This window comes from Carassius carassius, chromosome 2, assembly GCF_963082965.1.
Source record: "Carassius carassius chromosome 2, fCarCar2.1, whole genome shotgun sequence".
NCBI classification, from domain to species: Eukaryota; Metazoa; Chordata; class Actinopteri; order Cypriniformes; family Cyprinidae; genus Carassius; species Carassius carassius.
This window is the reverse complement of record NC_081756.1, coordinates 1,065,245-1,082,153: the sequence shown is the minus strand read 5'-3', so window position 1 is coordinate 1,082,153 and position 16,909 is coordinate 1,065,245. Positions and strand designations below refer to the sequence as shown.

General features: G+C 39.2%; 1 protein-coding gene across 1 annotated transcript in view; it reads left to right on the top strand.

Annotated features, from left to right (window-relative positions):
- The window catches only part of LOC132096245 (macrophage mannose receptor 1), a 51,736-nt gene extending 37,794 nt beyond the window's left edge, over positions 1–13,942 (top strand). Inside the window, exon 4 of the mRNA XM_059501505.1 lies at positions 13,755–13,942. Within this exon, the coding sequence (XP_059357488.1) occupies positions 13,755–13,865 (111 nt within the window). The 3' untranslated portion in view covers positions 13,866–13,942. The remainder of the gene's footprint in view (positions 1–13,754) is intronic.
- Positions 13,943–16,909: the final 2,967 nt, after the last annotated feature.

Below are 16,909 nucleotides of genomic sequence, written 5' to 3'. Positions count from 1 at the left end.
GGCAAGCAAGGCACTGAACCCCCAGTTGCTGGATCTATAGCTTCCCACTGCTCTGGGTGTGTGTTCACGGTGTGTGTACTTGGATGGGTTAAATGCAGACCACCAGTTCCGAGTAATGACTGATGATGATGCTGATTTAAATGTGCAAATGAGATTGGGTGTGCATTCACTCCTTAGTCAAGCCATATTTCAAATCAAATTCAGACACTTCAGTTCATTAGCAGACTCACGAACCTAATCTAAGCTCAACAGAGATGGAACAAAGACCCATGCACCTTATTTTGTTTTCAGGTGAGTGTGTGTTTTGTTTGTATGTATGTTTTATAGAATATAAGAAATGTAAAAAAAAATATGTCTTGTGTATTTTGGCTGTCTATACCATAAATAGCATCAATAAAATAAAGTGCATCTGTGTAGTACGTACATTTTTCACTTGGACTAAAGGAATTTTCCATCTCCATTAAGTCACATCTTATGCTTGCTAACTGTTTTTGATTTTAGCATATTAGTGGATCGTTTGAAATGAATATATTTCTTCTAAACAGGGTTTCTCTCAGTCATTCTGTGTGACTTACATGATTATGTTCTGATCCGAGAGAACCGAGCATGGAACGAGGCTCTAGATTTCTGCTGAAAGAACTACATTGACCTGGCGACTGTCCAGACTGATGAAGAGTGGACTGAATTAAACAAGTTAAGAGCTAAATATCAATCGATTATTGAGTGCAAGCTCTTTTCTGCGACAGGCTGAAAAACAACATTCTCATTTTAAACCAGCTAAAACACCATCTGGCTGGAAATGGATGGACCTCTACAGTATATAATTAATCTATAGGTCTGTTTTTATCACTTAGACTTAAGGTTCAGGATTTGAATAACACTTATGCATTACAGTTTAGCATGTGCATCATCCAGACACAATGATTCCACAAACTATGTGTCTTGTACGGACTTGCATTGGCAAACAACACTCATTTTCTACAAAAAGTGCAAAGACACCACAGGTAAATATAGTGTAAAAATATTAAATAACAGATATGACCATACTTTACCAATCTCAGTACATCAGCAATGTTTTTTGTATAGCATTTTCTGTAATATTATGTTTACATGCGGCATTATTTCAAGAACTTAAATCTTAACACTGGAAAAGTGAGTCACTGTCAACAGACAGAGAAACAATACGTTTTCACCATGTTTCAGGAATAAAACATGAATATTATGTCACTGAGTGACTTTGTAAGGGCGGAACTAAAAGGACGGAGATTGGTTCCGCCCGGACGATAATTCCTCTAACACCGGTTACTTCCGGGAACACCGGGGAAGGAAATCAGGGTTTCATTGATCGCAGGTGGATAGATGAACGGGGCGATCGTGGATTGGGCAGTGTGAAGAGAAGGAGGAGTATAAAGAGGGCCTCAGAAACTGCAGAGCGAGAAGTTGTTTATTCTAGCCGATACAGCGAGTGAGTTGGAGTGTTTGGGCAAAGGCAGCGGAAAGAAGGCGGAGGAATATTGTTGGCTGGGCAAAGACAGAGACAAGGGTTTGGCAGAAACAGAAACCGGGCTGAGTATATTGGGATGTCTATCTAACTATGAAATGCTCTATGGACATGTGTAATGAATTCTGAGTGGTTGAGAACAGTAAGACTCACCGGAAATATCGCAGAAGGAGGCCCTCTTAGGTCACATGGCAGCAGGAGAAGTATCCAGGAGCTGGAAAGAAGAGGGAAAAGAGACCTCGTGTTAGTAACGGTGTGAGTACTCAGAACCATCGTGCAGCAGCATAATTATCTGGAGTAAACTATCTGAGCGTTTTTGTGAGTTTTTGGCATAGTAAGTGAGCGGCCCCACCGTGGAGGAGGATTGTGGGTGAGCTGGGACCAGGAGTGAGAGAAGACGTTGGGGTGTTGTGGCGGCGACGTTTAACTCGGAATATTCGTTGCATCAGTGTTCTCACTATTTCCAGGACTAGTCTTTGGTCAGACGGGGGGTTTGACCCTAAATTTACCAAGAGTGTGTGGAGTGCAGTGGGTGAGCCTTTGTCCTTTGCTGTGAGTGTATACACTTGAAAATTTCAGTGTGCTGTTTGTCGTCAAAAACCACCTTTCAGGCCCGAAGAAATCCTGTGGAGGAAGTAAGTACTGAGGCGGGCGAAGAAAACCTCTCTAATTAGATGCCGTCGATGACATCCTGACCCTTCTACCCCACGTAACGGAGGTGGGAAACAAATTCAATTAAGAACAGTGTGGATATAGTGGGAAGTATTAAGGGTGAGGAGTTTGCTGCTGGAGGAGGAAATCAGCTGTGGGTGTATTACCTGCTGTGGAGTTCTTCAAAGGTTCGCCCCTGTCTAGATCTCTCACCCTGTTGGTTGGCAGAAAGGAGAGGGAAGCGTCCGACCCACCCAGTGTAGCACACCCTGGGTGAAACAACTTACCTGTGTGTGACATCCGCGGAGGCCGTGTTCGGCCCAACGCAGAAGCCTCCGACCCGCCTCTCTATCAGCAGTTGGGTTAAACCTCAGAAAAGGAACGCCTGCCGTCTATTTCCCCAAAAGGTGTGAGTAACATCCCTTTCTGTTTCCCTGTATATTCACCGTAAGCTATTGCCCAAAGCTAAAGCCAGCATATTGTGTTGTACATTCGCCTGTATGCCCAGAGTGACGTCCCAGCTACCTTTGATGTACTTACCCTATGCCCAAAGCTAAAGCCAGCATATTGTGTTGTACGTTCGCCTGTATGCCCAAGTGAAGCCTTAGTTGTCTTTCCTACAGACTTACCTGTGCCCCAAGTGAAGAGCCAGTGGCCCCTCTGTCCACCGTCCATGTCCAGTCCTGACATACTTGCATGTTCTTGTGCAGATCTAGCAGGTCCCTTTGAAGTGTCTACCTGCACGTCGACCCGTTACTCAGGATACAGAACCGCGAACACCTCCCGTACACTTACCAGTACGGTTTCTGTCGGGTCCCGACAGCCATTGTGCAGCTCCACCAGCATCCGGACGACTGGGAGTCCAACCCGCTGGGCCGCCTCTGAGTTCACCATGGGAAGCAGCAGGTATCCATCATGCATTCAAACTCTAATTACTTACCACTTGTATCTGATACGTCCAGGAAAAGGAGAGGGCCCCGGGCAGCTGGCCTGCAAGCTAGAACAAAGGGGCACTTGTGAATAAGCTGAATGTCTTCACATAGCCAGAAGGAAAGAGGAGTGAAGGACTTACCGGAGATCTCCCGTGACGGAGTCTAAGAGACTCGAGACTGATACTCCCCCAATTGGAGAGTTGGATTTTAGCCTCCCTCCCCCTCCCTTCCCTATACCTTTTTTTTTAGTAATTTAATAAAGCTGTTTTAATACTTACCGTCTCTCGTGTGTCTGGTCATTGGGGTGTTCTTGGGACCTCCTCGAGGTGGAAACTAGGAAGGGGCGTGACTCCCGACATCTGTGGTCCGCTCCGACCTGTGACAATTATATCAACAAACCCCTCAGTGCAAATCTTCAGGATATAGAGAGGAATAAATCTGTTAGGTTTGGTGTCTGTAAGTGCTGCTGAAGTGGAGAAACTCATTTTCAGAAACCAGGATTTAAAGATATGTATTAAAATCTACAGACACAAATATTAAAATAAACACTTAAATGTATATAGATGGACAGGTTTCCTACAAGGAAATGCTGGGCTTGAAGAGAAGTTTCCCATTCGTAATTCCAACTTTGTGGTGCCATTCATGTGAGTTCAACACAAAACAGTCTTCCTGTTCTTAATGCATTAAAGGCAGGTGCGCAAGGATGCTAAAGACTAAAAATGTCATGGTTCTTCATGCAAACTACTTTTGTCTGGATTGATTCTCTCTTTATTTGTGTAAACACATTTGATGTGGATCATTAGCTGAGCAAATCTTTACACCATGAATTCCTAATGCTGCTGTGGTCAAAAAATAAGGACAATACTGATTTCAGTGCACAAATCCACTGGGATGTGTGTTCACAGCTATATTTTAAAACAGGCTCCATTCATTTTTAGCTAGTCTATGGATGAGACCTCACTAATCCAAGCTAATGACAGCAGCAATGGAGCAAGGATTGATTCATCTTTTTTTTGCTCTCAGTTGAGTGTATTTTTGTGGATGAATGTGATAGTTTTCCAGTAAGTCGCATTTTACACCATTTTTTTCCAAACAGGGCTTTCTGTCTTTCATTCTGTGCAGCTCATGTGAGTATATTCTGATCAAAGAGTATAAAACATGGGACGAGGCTCAAGATTACTGCCGACAGAACTATAGTGACCTGGCCCCTGTCCAGACCGATGAAGAAGTGGACAAGTTGAGAGATAAACTACAATTTTACATTTGGATTGGACTATGTGAACGCATGGCGCTGGTCTTTGCAAGTGTGATTTTCCTACAATGGGATTTAGACCAGAAAAAAACTATTTGAATGGAAAGCAATACTGTGTAAATCTAAGGATGACTGAATTCTGGTGAGATCAAGCCAGTAATTTGATTAATCCCTTTTTGTTTTTTGTTTGGGGGGGGGGGGTAGCCAAAGTGATGGTAAGACTCAACATCCTACAGCTCTCGTCAGCGTCGCCCTGGTAACAGAGCTGTCACACCTGCACCTGCTCGTCACGGGCTGAGGGGCCACACCTGCGCCCCATCAAGCTCTGGTTATTTAAACCCAGCAAACGAACACAGAGGTGAGAGATGTCTCCACAAGACTCGGCTAACCCCTTACGCTATTGTTTCGGCAGAGAGCAGTGTGTGACCGCCAGCCCCACCGCACACGGGAGAGCACCGACCCACACCACACCAATTGGAGAGGAAGCCGATCACCAAACCGCCTCACACCAACGCCTTTTCACCACCCTACCCTTAGTAAAATTCACCCTTCGGGGACTTTACCTGTGTCCTCGCGTCATGTCCTTCTTCAGCCTGCCACAGTATTTATTGATTGGCATATCAGTTTTTGTAGCCACTTTTAATATTGGTATAGAAACCAATATGTCAACCCAATGGACAATCAGTAGACATCACTTTTATTTATGGGCTGACATATTGGTTTCTGCAACAATTTTAATATTTATCGATTGACATTATAGTTGTGTCAATCCAATATGTCAATCAGAGGACATCACTGCAGTCTGTTTTACATTAACTTAAATGTTTTAGTTTAAAATATGGGTAGAGATTGTTTTTTAGTTTTATTTGTTTGGTATTTGTACTTACTTTTTTTTCCTCAATGATCTTAAGACAAGACACTATGTAATAGTAATAGGATGAACTTCCCCAGTTTATTTATCGCAGTGCATTAAGACAATTATTTGTATTTTCTGAAATAATTAAATATGCAGATGAGGCATTATCATATTAAATACAAACTAATTTGCATACATTTTCAGATTGTAAATCTGAACATTGTATAAAGCCAGGTTCAAAATGTGTGTTCATTTTAATGACATATTAGAGTTTAAGGTTTTTGCAGGGATTTATTTTTTATCCCACCATAAATCAGAAAATACTGTCAAAAGACAGAAAACAAATACATTTTCACCATGTTTTTAGGAATAAAATGTTATAATCACTGAATGATATATGAGCAAATAGCTCAGTAAAAACCTTCATAACATAGAGAGGAATAAAACTGCTAATTTTGGTGTGTGTAAGTGCTGCTCAAGTGAAAATAAAACTCCTTTTGAGAAAACTGCCTTTGGAGATATGTGTTGTATTTCAAATCTACACATGATAATCAATGAAGTGTAATAAACTAAACTTTTAAGTATGTATTTTGGATGTTTTCCTTCCACTAATCTGAATGAAGACATGTTATTGAAGCAAAATAGACCAAAACCTCACCAGTGCATGAAAACGATTTTGCTTGTAGCGTCTAGCCTTAAAAACATTACATTTGATTTTAATAACTATGCAACTACTAGAGTTTTTGTATAGAAAACAATCTTGATCTATAATGATAGAATAATCAGTATAATCTATTGTTCTGTCCCTGGACACATTGTTATTATTGTTGTTATATGCTGGTGTAAATGTGTGGGTCGTAGCTGTGTGCTAATAGTGCTTCTGTTGCTTCTTTTTTACTTTGCTGAAAAGCTAAAGATAATTAGCACGTAATATATTCTTTTTATTTTCCTTTTTTCTGTATATTGGAGTTAAAATTGGAGCTGTAGGGAGAGAATGTCTTTTTCTTTGCATATTACTTTCATGCCTGTTTTTGGTTCAGCTAGGGAGTTAAGGAAAGTGTTACGTTGTTTATTTCTCTTTTCTTTTGGGTGTTTGAGGTAAGTTAGTGCTGCTCCCGGAACGTAACACCTATAGATTGTCTTCAAACAAGCAGTTTTGCTTTCACAATGACAGCTGTGATTTTACATTTTATATGTTATAGACGATTTGAATTGGTCTGTAAAGTTAATTCTAGTTATTCTGATGTTTTTCAGAAGGAAAGCCAAGTGTAGTTACTGATCCAGTGACGTCCTGGAATAAAGCTCAGAATTACTGCAGTGGAAACTACACGTGTGCCTGGATCGGTCTGTTCAGAGACTCGTGAAAGTGGTAGTACAGTAGTTCAGTACACATTGGTACATCGTATCTACAGCTCCAATGTTTGTGTAACTACACATATGTAACAACCTACTGAATGGTATGGTCATTACTCTAATGAAACACAGCAGCAGTCAGTAAGTAAGGCTTTACATATCAATTGTGGTTGGTGTCCAGAATGTTACACTTTATATTAAGTGGACAGTTCCTGAGGAGTTACCATGTAAGTACACTGGTATTACAGTGGTGCACCAACTCCATCCAACTCAAGATCCAACTCCTCCCACTTCACATATCCCTAAACCTACCAATCTCCACCAAATGATTCTAATTACTCCTATATATGTTGTTGTTACAAAATGAAGTTATATATGTCCTGTTACACATTTGTATGTACACAAACCATTTGGAGGGTTGTAACATGTGTGTAGTTACAGAAATATTAACGCTCTAGACACTATGTGTATGTTTACACTGTGGCAGAAATGTGTTACATATAAATTGTTTTATTTCAGATTCTTGCACTACAGAAATGATTTTCTTAGCAAAATGACTTAAGATTAAGTGAGTTCAAACCAGAAAAAAAAATACTTTCAAAAAATAAAAAAATAAATAAACTCTTTGCCTGACACGTTTTCTTTTTGTTGTTGTTGTTGCCAGAAACCACCAGCATATGATTATTTTCACAAAATTTTCATGGTCCCCAGAATATTTCATGAATGTGCGCACATGCAATATGTCAAAAGAAAGAACAGTGCCTTAAAAAGGTACAGCAGCTTAGAATAGTAGGTTAAAAAAAAAAAAGTTTTATTCCAGCTAATGTGGGTAAGTTTCATGGGGAAGATACATTCAAAATTAATCTTGATTTAAGAAAAAGAAAAAGAAAGTAATATCTCGCTTACTCCTCATTGAATTTTTTTTTTTAAAGGTCTTCCAAAAACAGGCTTATTATACAATGAATTATAGGCCTATCATTAAAATTATTAACACTGAAATCAAGATTTATTTCAAGCACTGACTTTTAAAAAAAGCAAAAACCTGTTTAACGTGTAATACGTTTCTTGTATCTTTATTTATTTTTTATTTATTTAATTTCCCCCACTAGACTATGTTCGGGGCACAAGAGACTATTAAGGGAGTAAATTAAAACATTTAGCTAAATACCATTATCGGCATGTGAAGTAGATTCTCTCGTCGTCTTTGAGAGAATATGTGGTGCGATGCAGCATCAGATGCTGAAAGCGCAGTCAGTTTTTACTTTCACTTTCTAGTGAATCGACTGAGATTTAGGTTCACCGCATAACACTTGTGCAAAGTTTGCACGTTGCTTGTGTGATATCCATTGGCTCACCTTCCTGGTTTAAAGCAAATATTTACAATATTTCAAAGTAACCAGCCCCCCTTGCACCCACCCACCCTTGAGTACGCGGTTGGGGGCCGCGGATTTGCGCTAAGCCACTGGACTCCGTCCGCTAGTTAGCCTAGTGCTAGCTCACTTTTGCCCAGGCCCGCCCAAAAATACAATTCTGGCTAAGCCACTGACCTCAGCTACTGATCATTTCCATGTTGATTTAATGTGTTTTGAATGATGGGTTTCATGTTTTAAGCAAAGTCAGGATGAAAACCAGTCAGTGTCATTCAGAAGAGTTATAGAGCAAACCGAAGGAGCAGAACAAGATCAGTGTCAGAGCGTTTTAAAAGATTTCTGTGATAGCTCAACACAACAGGTGAGGCCGGACCTTTTCTGACTTTTTATACTTGTCTTGTTTTCCAGCACAAATAATAAATTAAATTAAATTTTAAAAAGTCTTATTACAATGCATACAATGTTTTCAATTATTACATATTGATTGTTATTAGAAAGCAACAAAAATACAGATTTTTTTCCCTTATTCATGTACATGGCAAAAAGTCATTTTTTACCACAAATATCTAAACAAGCTTTAAAATGGACACATGCTTGTTTTTATTATTATTATTTGAAAACAAGACAAAACTACAAAAAAATCTTAAAAGCAATATGACAGAAATTAAGAAGTGAGAAATGCATTAGATATTAGTTCATCCTTAAAATAAGAATAAATATCTGCCACATCAACATAATTCAAAGCGAAAACAAGTTCAATATTTGTACTTGAAAACAAAACAAAAATACTGAGAAAGAACATCACTTTATGCAGTGTATAATTTTTAGACATTTTTTAATTCGTCATGATTTGCTGATGGCAGGACAGAGCCATGGAGCAGAAGCTTCTTCTCATCCTCATGATCTGTGGAATAAACTGTGTTACAGGTGAGATACTGAAGCAATAAAACCAGGCATGTAAACATGGTGTGCATCATATTTATATTTTGCATCTGCATATTTACTTTTTTAAAGGTTTGAACGCCTTCGTGGAGTCAAATAAGAACTTCTACTTTGTGAATGAATACAAAACCTTTGCTGAGGCTCAGCGATACTGCCGAGAGAATTACATTGATCTGGTGACCCTGGAGGACTGGGCAGACATGAAGGATCTTCTGGCTCTTGAAACCTTAATGAGCACTGACTCCGCCTGGATCGGACTGAGGAAAACGGGTCATGAGCAGTGGCGCTGGGCTGATCCAGAGATTTACAAGGACGGAGAAACTGAATACAGAAACTGGGGACAACATGAACCAACTAACAATACTGGTGAATACTGTTCAGTTATGGATTCTATCGGAGACTTTCGAGACACAGATTGTGAGACGCGCAGGAGCTTCATATGCTACCACTCAGACCTCTATGGTACTGCATTTACATTCATGCACATCTGTACATAGTTTTATTCAAAATAATGTTTGCTAAATGACTGATTTAATTGATAACTAAACTGTTTACACCAGAAATAATAACTACTCAGATCATAGGTAGCGTTTTCACAACTTTCACTTACATTTTTTTTAAGTTATAGAGTACAAAACGTTCAGAGTAACGTTCTTATAAATGTATTGTTACATTCTTAAAACCGTTTTAGAACAACATTCTCAAAACATCCTTGTGATGTTGTTTGTAGTTGATAAACGTACTCAGTGTTGAGAGAAAACATTGTTTGAATATTTAAAAAAAATAATTTTAATAATAAAAGTTTGACATTTGAATCTTTTTAGAATATTAAAAATAAACATTCAAATAACATTTTGGGTGAAAATAAAGTTAGAAGAAGGTTCTAAGCACTGTTGGGAATGTTACTTTAAAAAAAAAGTAATTAATTATAGTTACTCACTACTTGTTCCAAAAAGTAACTGAGTTAGTAACTGAATTACTCTATAATAAAAGTGACTCGTTACCAGGGAAAGTAACTATTTGCGTTACTGTAAAAGAAAAAAAAAAAGTTGCTATATGTCAAAGATTTGTTTTTTTTAGCAGTGAAATAAGTAGATCAGACAGGTGTTCGTACATAACTTTCGAGATTTATTGCACGTCAACAGACAGCAAGAGTTTTATCCTGCACTCTTTGTAAGAAAAGTGTTTTTGGCCACTAGCTTTGTAGATGCGTGTGTCACACATTACATGCACGTTCTTGCCTTTGACTACAATGAATTTGAAATAGTGCTTATATCTCCACCTTGAAAATGCCAACTTGTCATCGGATTGCTCCTGACTCGCCATTTCTCCTGCTGCTGCGAATCTCTGTGTAGCTGTTGCGTGTGTGTGACTGTGTGTGTTTGGCGCCGCTGGCGCGTGTGTGTAAAAACACTGGCTCTGATTGGCTACCATGAAACACATGACCTTGCCTTAGCCAATCATAATCGCTTATCTCGTTATTAACCCACCTGCTCACTCGCTGTGTGAGCCAGGGGTACGTTCGGATTGCATATTAAATCAATGCATAGTAACGCACCGCATTTAACGTTCAGTAAAGTTAACGGCGTTGTAACGACGGGAAAAGTAATTAGATTACCCCGTCACTGAAAAAATAACGTCGTTACAAAACGCCGTTCTTTTTAACGCCGTTATTCCAAACACTGGTTCTAAGTAACGTTTTAGTAACCTTATAAAATATATGATTAAAAAAAACATTTTATCATTCTTAGTACTTTAAATAAATGTAATGTTTTATTTTATTTAAATGTAATGTTATATTTTGGGTGAAAAGTTAGTAGAATGTTGTAAGGAAAATGTTCATAAACTTTAAACACCATTCTAATCACAAGTCAAACATTTGAGTAATATTTCAAAACACTGTTCCCAGGGCATTTATCAATCATCAGCTGGGAAAAATGATTCCAATCATGTGGTTCCAATGATGTGGACGTGCTATTCTCTGGGAATTAGACCAATTATTAAAATCTTATCATTATCGGTCTGTGGAAACACAAGACATGGAGTTAAGCGCTGATTGCTGCTGATTTAGTGCTTATCTGTTTTATCTCCTAGGTCAGACATACAGCAAATACGTGTTGGTCAATCTGCAGAAGTCCTGGAGAGAGGCTCAGAGTTACTGCAGAAAGTCTTACACAGAGTTGGTCAGCGTGAGGAACAAGGAGGAGAACTGTCAGATCCAGAAGCTGATTCCTGCAGGAGATGTCTCATACATGGGGCTTTTCAAAGACGCTTTCGTCTGGTCCGATAACAGCACGTCTTCTTTCAGGAACTGGCATTCCAGTCAGCCGGATGGATCGGGAGACTGTGTGGTGCATTTACGACAAAGCAGACTGTGGGATGATCTGGATTGCAGTCAAACGAATCCCTTCTTCTGCTACGACAGTGAGTGTTTCTCCAAGATTGGTGTGGTGTGGCTTCTTAAAACAGACCTTACGAAAATCAACCATGGTTTTACTACAAATAAAACAAACAAGAAACATGGCAACCACAAATTAACGGTAGTTTAACCCTGATATTTGTAGTAAAACTGCTGTCATACAAATGGTAATGTTAATACACTTTTACTACGGTAAAACCATGGTTAATTTCCGTGTCCAAACCAGACACAATGGGAAAACGGTTTCTATTTTGGCGACATTCCAGTTAACATAAAAACTCTGACAATGCTTTCAGTACTGAATGCCTAGCTTACAAAAACATGTTCAGCCAATGTTTTGCTAACATTTCCATAAATTTTGTTTTTTCAAATGTTCAAAACACCCATTTTTTATTATTTTTTTTTACCAAGAGAGTTACTTCTTGTTTATTCTTAAAGTTTATTCTATAATGTAAATAATATGAGAATATTACATTTGGATGTTCTCTCAAAGCATTATTGTTTCTAAGATCTTTTCTTGGTTATGCAAATGTTAGAGGAACGTGCCATTTTATGAAATTGTTATTTCTGAATGTTTTTCAAAATATTCAGTTTGATGAATGTACCAAATTAGTTTTCCATAAGTAACTTTGATATTAGAAAAAAATTGGCAATGAATTATTCAATGTGCAATGTGTGTGTGTGTGTGTGTAACCCACAGGAACAGTGTTCAGACAGATATTGAGAATAAAGGTGGAATCGGATCAGAATGTGAATGATCCAGATATAACGGCCACAATCCTTCAGGAGGTGAGACATTTAATCTTTAACTGCAACATTTACAAAAATTAAGACTAACGATGCTGATCAGCGATTCTTTTATTGGTGAATCTTTTATTTACTGTGCTGAAAAAAATGTGGCTGTGCAAATGCTTGTAAATTTCACAAACGTGAAAAGAACCTAAAGTTTTTATACTTAAAAATTTCGCATTAATTAAAAAGTGTGTAACTTGCCATTTCTATGTAAATATTTGTAAAGTTTACTAACAATTTTGAAGTGTGCATCTTATCAGTCAGTGCTACCGTACATATGCAAATATTTTTTTCTACAAGTTACAAACCAGATTCAAAAAAAGTTGGGACACTGTACAAATTGTGAGTAAAAAAGGGAAGGAATAATTTACAAATAAATAAATTCACAATAAAATATAAATTTCCTGACAAATATTGGCTCATTTTGGATTTCATGAGAGCTACACATTCAAAAAATAAGAGGCCGGAAAAGTTAAATGTACATATAAGGAACAGCTGGAGGACCATTTTGCAACTTATTAGGTCAATTGGGCACATGATTGGGTATAAAAAGAGCATCTCAGAGTGGCAGTGTCTCTCAGAAGTCAAGATGGGCAGAGGATCACCAATTCCCCCAATGCTGCGGCGAAAAATAGTGGAGCAATATCAGAAAGGAGTTTCTCAGAGAAAAATTGCTAAGAGTTTGAAGTTATCATAATCTACAGTGCATAATATCATCCAAAGATTCAGAGAATCTGGAACAATCTCTGTGCGTAAGGGTCAAGGCTGTAAAACCATACTGGATGCCGTGATCTTCAGCCCTTAGACGCACTGCATCACATACAGGAATGATACTGTAATGGAAATCACCACATGGGCTCAGGAAAACTTCCAGAAAACATTGTCTGCGAACACAATCCACCGTGACATTCGCCTAAAACTCTATAGGTCAAAAAAGAAGCCATATCTAAACATGATCCAGAAGCGCAGGAGTTTTCTCTGGGCCAAGGCTCATTTAAAATGGACTGTGACAAAGAGGAAAACTGTTCTGTGGTCAGACGAATCAAAATTTGAAGTTCTTTTTGGAAAACTGGGACACCATGTCATCCGTACTAAAGAGGAGAAGGACAACCCAAGTTGTTATCAGCGCTCAGTTCAGAAGCCTGCATCTCTGATGGAATGGGGTTGCATGAGTGTGTGTGGCATGGGCAGCTTACACATCTGGAAAGACTCCATCAATGCTGAAAGATATATCCAAGTTCTAGAACAACATATGCTCCCATTCAGACGTCGTCTCTTTCAGGGAAGACCTTTTATTTTCCAACATGACAATGCCAGACCACATACTGCATCAATTACAACGGAGCTGCTTGTGTGCAAGCAAATAGATAGCCTAATTCTGATACATGCGATGACTATCCATCAAATGCATTTGCTAATTAAATGACGTGGCGCTGGATGGGAAAATGTGAACAGCACCGGACTGAAACTAGCAAACACCATATGTCATCTATGCTGTATTCTGAATAAAATATTGAAATTTGAAACTTCCACATCATTGCATTCTGTTTTTATTCACAATTTGTAAAGAGTTCCAACTTTTTTGAAATCGGGTTTGTACATTCAAACATGGTAAGGCACGATTATGAAGACCAGCAGACATATTGTAAGCACTTAACCTAACAAATCTGTTTCTTCTCCCTTCAGATTAAGAAGAAGCTGATATATCAGGGTTTGTCAGCGCATGCTTATCTGCAATGGAAGCAGCAAGCAAATGGAGACGTCTTCCAAAGAGAAGAGAAGACGAGAAAGACATGAGATCACAGATCATCTTCTTTTCACCCATCAATACAGGGCAGATTTTCTGAAAGAGATGATAATTAACGGAATCAACTAAAAATGTCTCTTGACTTTTGCAATCAGTTTTTGGATCTTGATCCACCAGATGAGAAAAAAGCTGTTCTGTAGTTTCCTTAAAGCTAAATTTAATCACTATATTTAAAGTCCGCTTTAAAAAATGATTGTAACTTTAATGTTAAAACACTATAAAATGTCTTAATGTCCATTACTGAACCAAAACTACGTTTAAGCTTTTTGGAGTCTAAATCTAGGCATCCCCTCCATCTCTCTGTGGCTCTGATCCAAAACCTACTGTGCTACCTGTTTATTTAAAGAGTGTGCTCCTGATGGAAAATCTGTTCTCAAAACTGGGTGACAAAGATGATTTTTAGATGTAGATTTAGGTAGAGATGAGGGACATGGAATTGGGCTGCTTTTAATCTGTTGTCATGGATTGATTTTCCCCCATGGGTTTAAGGTTTGAAATGTTGCATGAATTACATTTGACTGTAATGCTTGTATTGAAAAAAAATTGCATCCCGCCTATAATAAAACAGCACTAGATGTAAGTTTTAGCATATCTGTTGCCTGAGGGAGATCTGTGGGATGGTTTCTCAGGAGTGGCTCTGACTCAACATGTAAGATCTTGTTGATTCGCTAACATTTGTTCCCCTTTGCATTTCTTATATCATGTAGTTAACCCGTTTTGTTGCCATATTTATTTCTTAGATTTCCTTTATTATCCCTAGACTTATGTTTATTAAGTTGTTTTAGTTTAATTCAATAAAACAATTTGCATTGATTAGATTTGTTGTCTGATCCCTTTTATGTTGTGACCTTAAACGAACGGGATATAATAAAAAATTGTCCGCTTGTCCCAGATTGCTGCATGTATAAGTAATGCATTGTGTTTTTGTGTGTTCACCTGTGTAAATGAGTAGACTTCAGGTAGTTAGAGTCTCCTCAGCTGGATTTATAATCCCTCTATCGAGGCACTGTTTGTTATTTTAGTTTGTTATTATTCCTTTCTTATTTTTGAAGGTTATTCTGGACGGAGGTATGCTTCAAGCTTTTGGTTTGAAAGGCCAATTGTCTTCGAGTTCAGTGTTTAAACACTGCTCAGAGTCCTGTACATCTTTGAAGATCAGGTAGGTTTAGTTAGTTTTGTTTGTAGTTAGGAACTGGACTCTCTCATTTTTCATGAGCTGACACTTTCATGAGGTTGTTTTTTTCTGTATCTTTTGTTTGCGATGCCTATCGAGTTTCAAGAGAATTTGACGAATTACTTGCGGTAAGTCTTTATTTATCCTGTAACGGTGATGTTTTCTTTTTGGAGTGTGTTTGCTGTGACAATCCCTGGCGAAGTGGCTGATGGGATTTGTCATTTTAACACTCTAGTTACACGTGTGTTCGCATTGTGTTCGTGTTTGCTCTGTCTCTTAATAGTCATGTCATCGTCTTTAGTGGAGGATTTCTTTGCATTTCCTTCAGACATATTATTAGAGACGTGCAGGAAGGAAGGGCTCTTGCAGATTGCCGAACAACTTGATGTGGAGGTAACGAGCAGTGATAAGAAGCTCAAGGAAACACTGATAAAAGTTGTGAAGAGCGCACTTTCCGAGTAAAGTGTTTAAAGCCTGAGACTCAATGCACGATTTTTGGCTGCCGCAGATAAAAGATTGGCATCGTGAAACAATCGTGGCGATTACTGTGATCGTGGCTCCTAATCGGTGGTCCTATGTTGTACAGTTGTAGAGGTTCAAAGACGGCCGTTGTTACAGTCTTGCTATCAACGATAGTCTACGATCATTTCCTGTCAGTGTCAGAAATTCAGGATGCTCATCGCAAAGTGTGTTTGCAGCTACGTTTACTGAACAACCAGTAAAAATGTTACATGAAATCAACATGGTGCTAAAACATAAAACTGCTTACTTCAAGCTCTTATTTCTTCCTCTTTCGCCACTCCCACTTTTTCAGCACACATAAAAACCACAACTGTCAAAATGTGATTCATTGTGCTCTATTTGTTTACCACTAGCACGGGCTAATGATGTTTTATTCTTCTATAGAAACGTGTGTCGTAGCCTACAAGTCAGTAGGTGTCATCATTGTAAAGTCTACATACATGTCGTACCCAAGTTTATTAGATCCATGTTGCACAGTGTGACCAGCAATGATCTTGAAAACAAGATGGCGCCATTGTGCGTGGCTTGCCATCTGTCACTGTCATTGCTGTGTGTGTTTTTGCTGTTTATTTTATTTTTTGACTAGGATGTCGACTCTCTACTGGTGTACGATCACCAAACACTGCTGGATCTGCGATTTTCTGCTGGAAATATAGTAAAATTGGATGATGGTGGACGTGAACCCCCCCCCCCCCCCCCTCCAGGCGAGGCTCCCGGCTCACCTTTGGTGTGTCCCGGCTCCACCTTCTCGAAGTAAGCACCGACGAAAGCGCACTCGCCACCAGGGAAAACGCAGCGGCCGGCTGGTGAGGTTGAAGGCCCATCTTGTATGTTGTTCTACGCCTTTTTGGACTGAGTTTGGAGTCGTGCCTATACCTCGACGCTCGCTGGACCCTGTCGACGCCTGGCTGGTAGGTGTGTTCCAGCCCCGCGGACCCTGCTCTCCTCGTCTCCGCTAGCGCGGAGTGAATCACAGCAACTTGCGCTCTCTGTGTCGGGTTTCACGAACATTCAGTGTCGCGGACCCGCCGGTTCCTGTCAGGTTTGGGCTGGTAAATGCTAGATATCTGGCAAATAAGACTTTTGTATTAAAGGATTTTTTCACGTCCCGAGGATTGGCTTTCCTCTGTGTAACTGAGACATGGCTGAGCGATGGTGAGTGTAGCGCTTTCACTGAATTTGTACACCAAGATCGCCGCTACTTTAACTCCCCGCGAACATCTGGCCGAGGAGGAGGAATAGCGACTGTATATAAGAGTCATTATAAATGTAAACAGATTTTGTTGTCCTCTGCTTTCAGCAGCTTTGAACTGAGTTTATTTGAGATGGGTCGCCCCC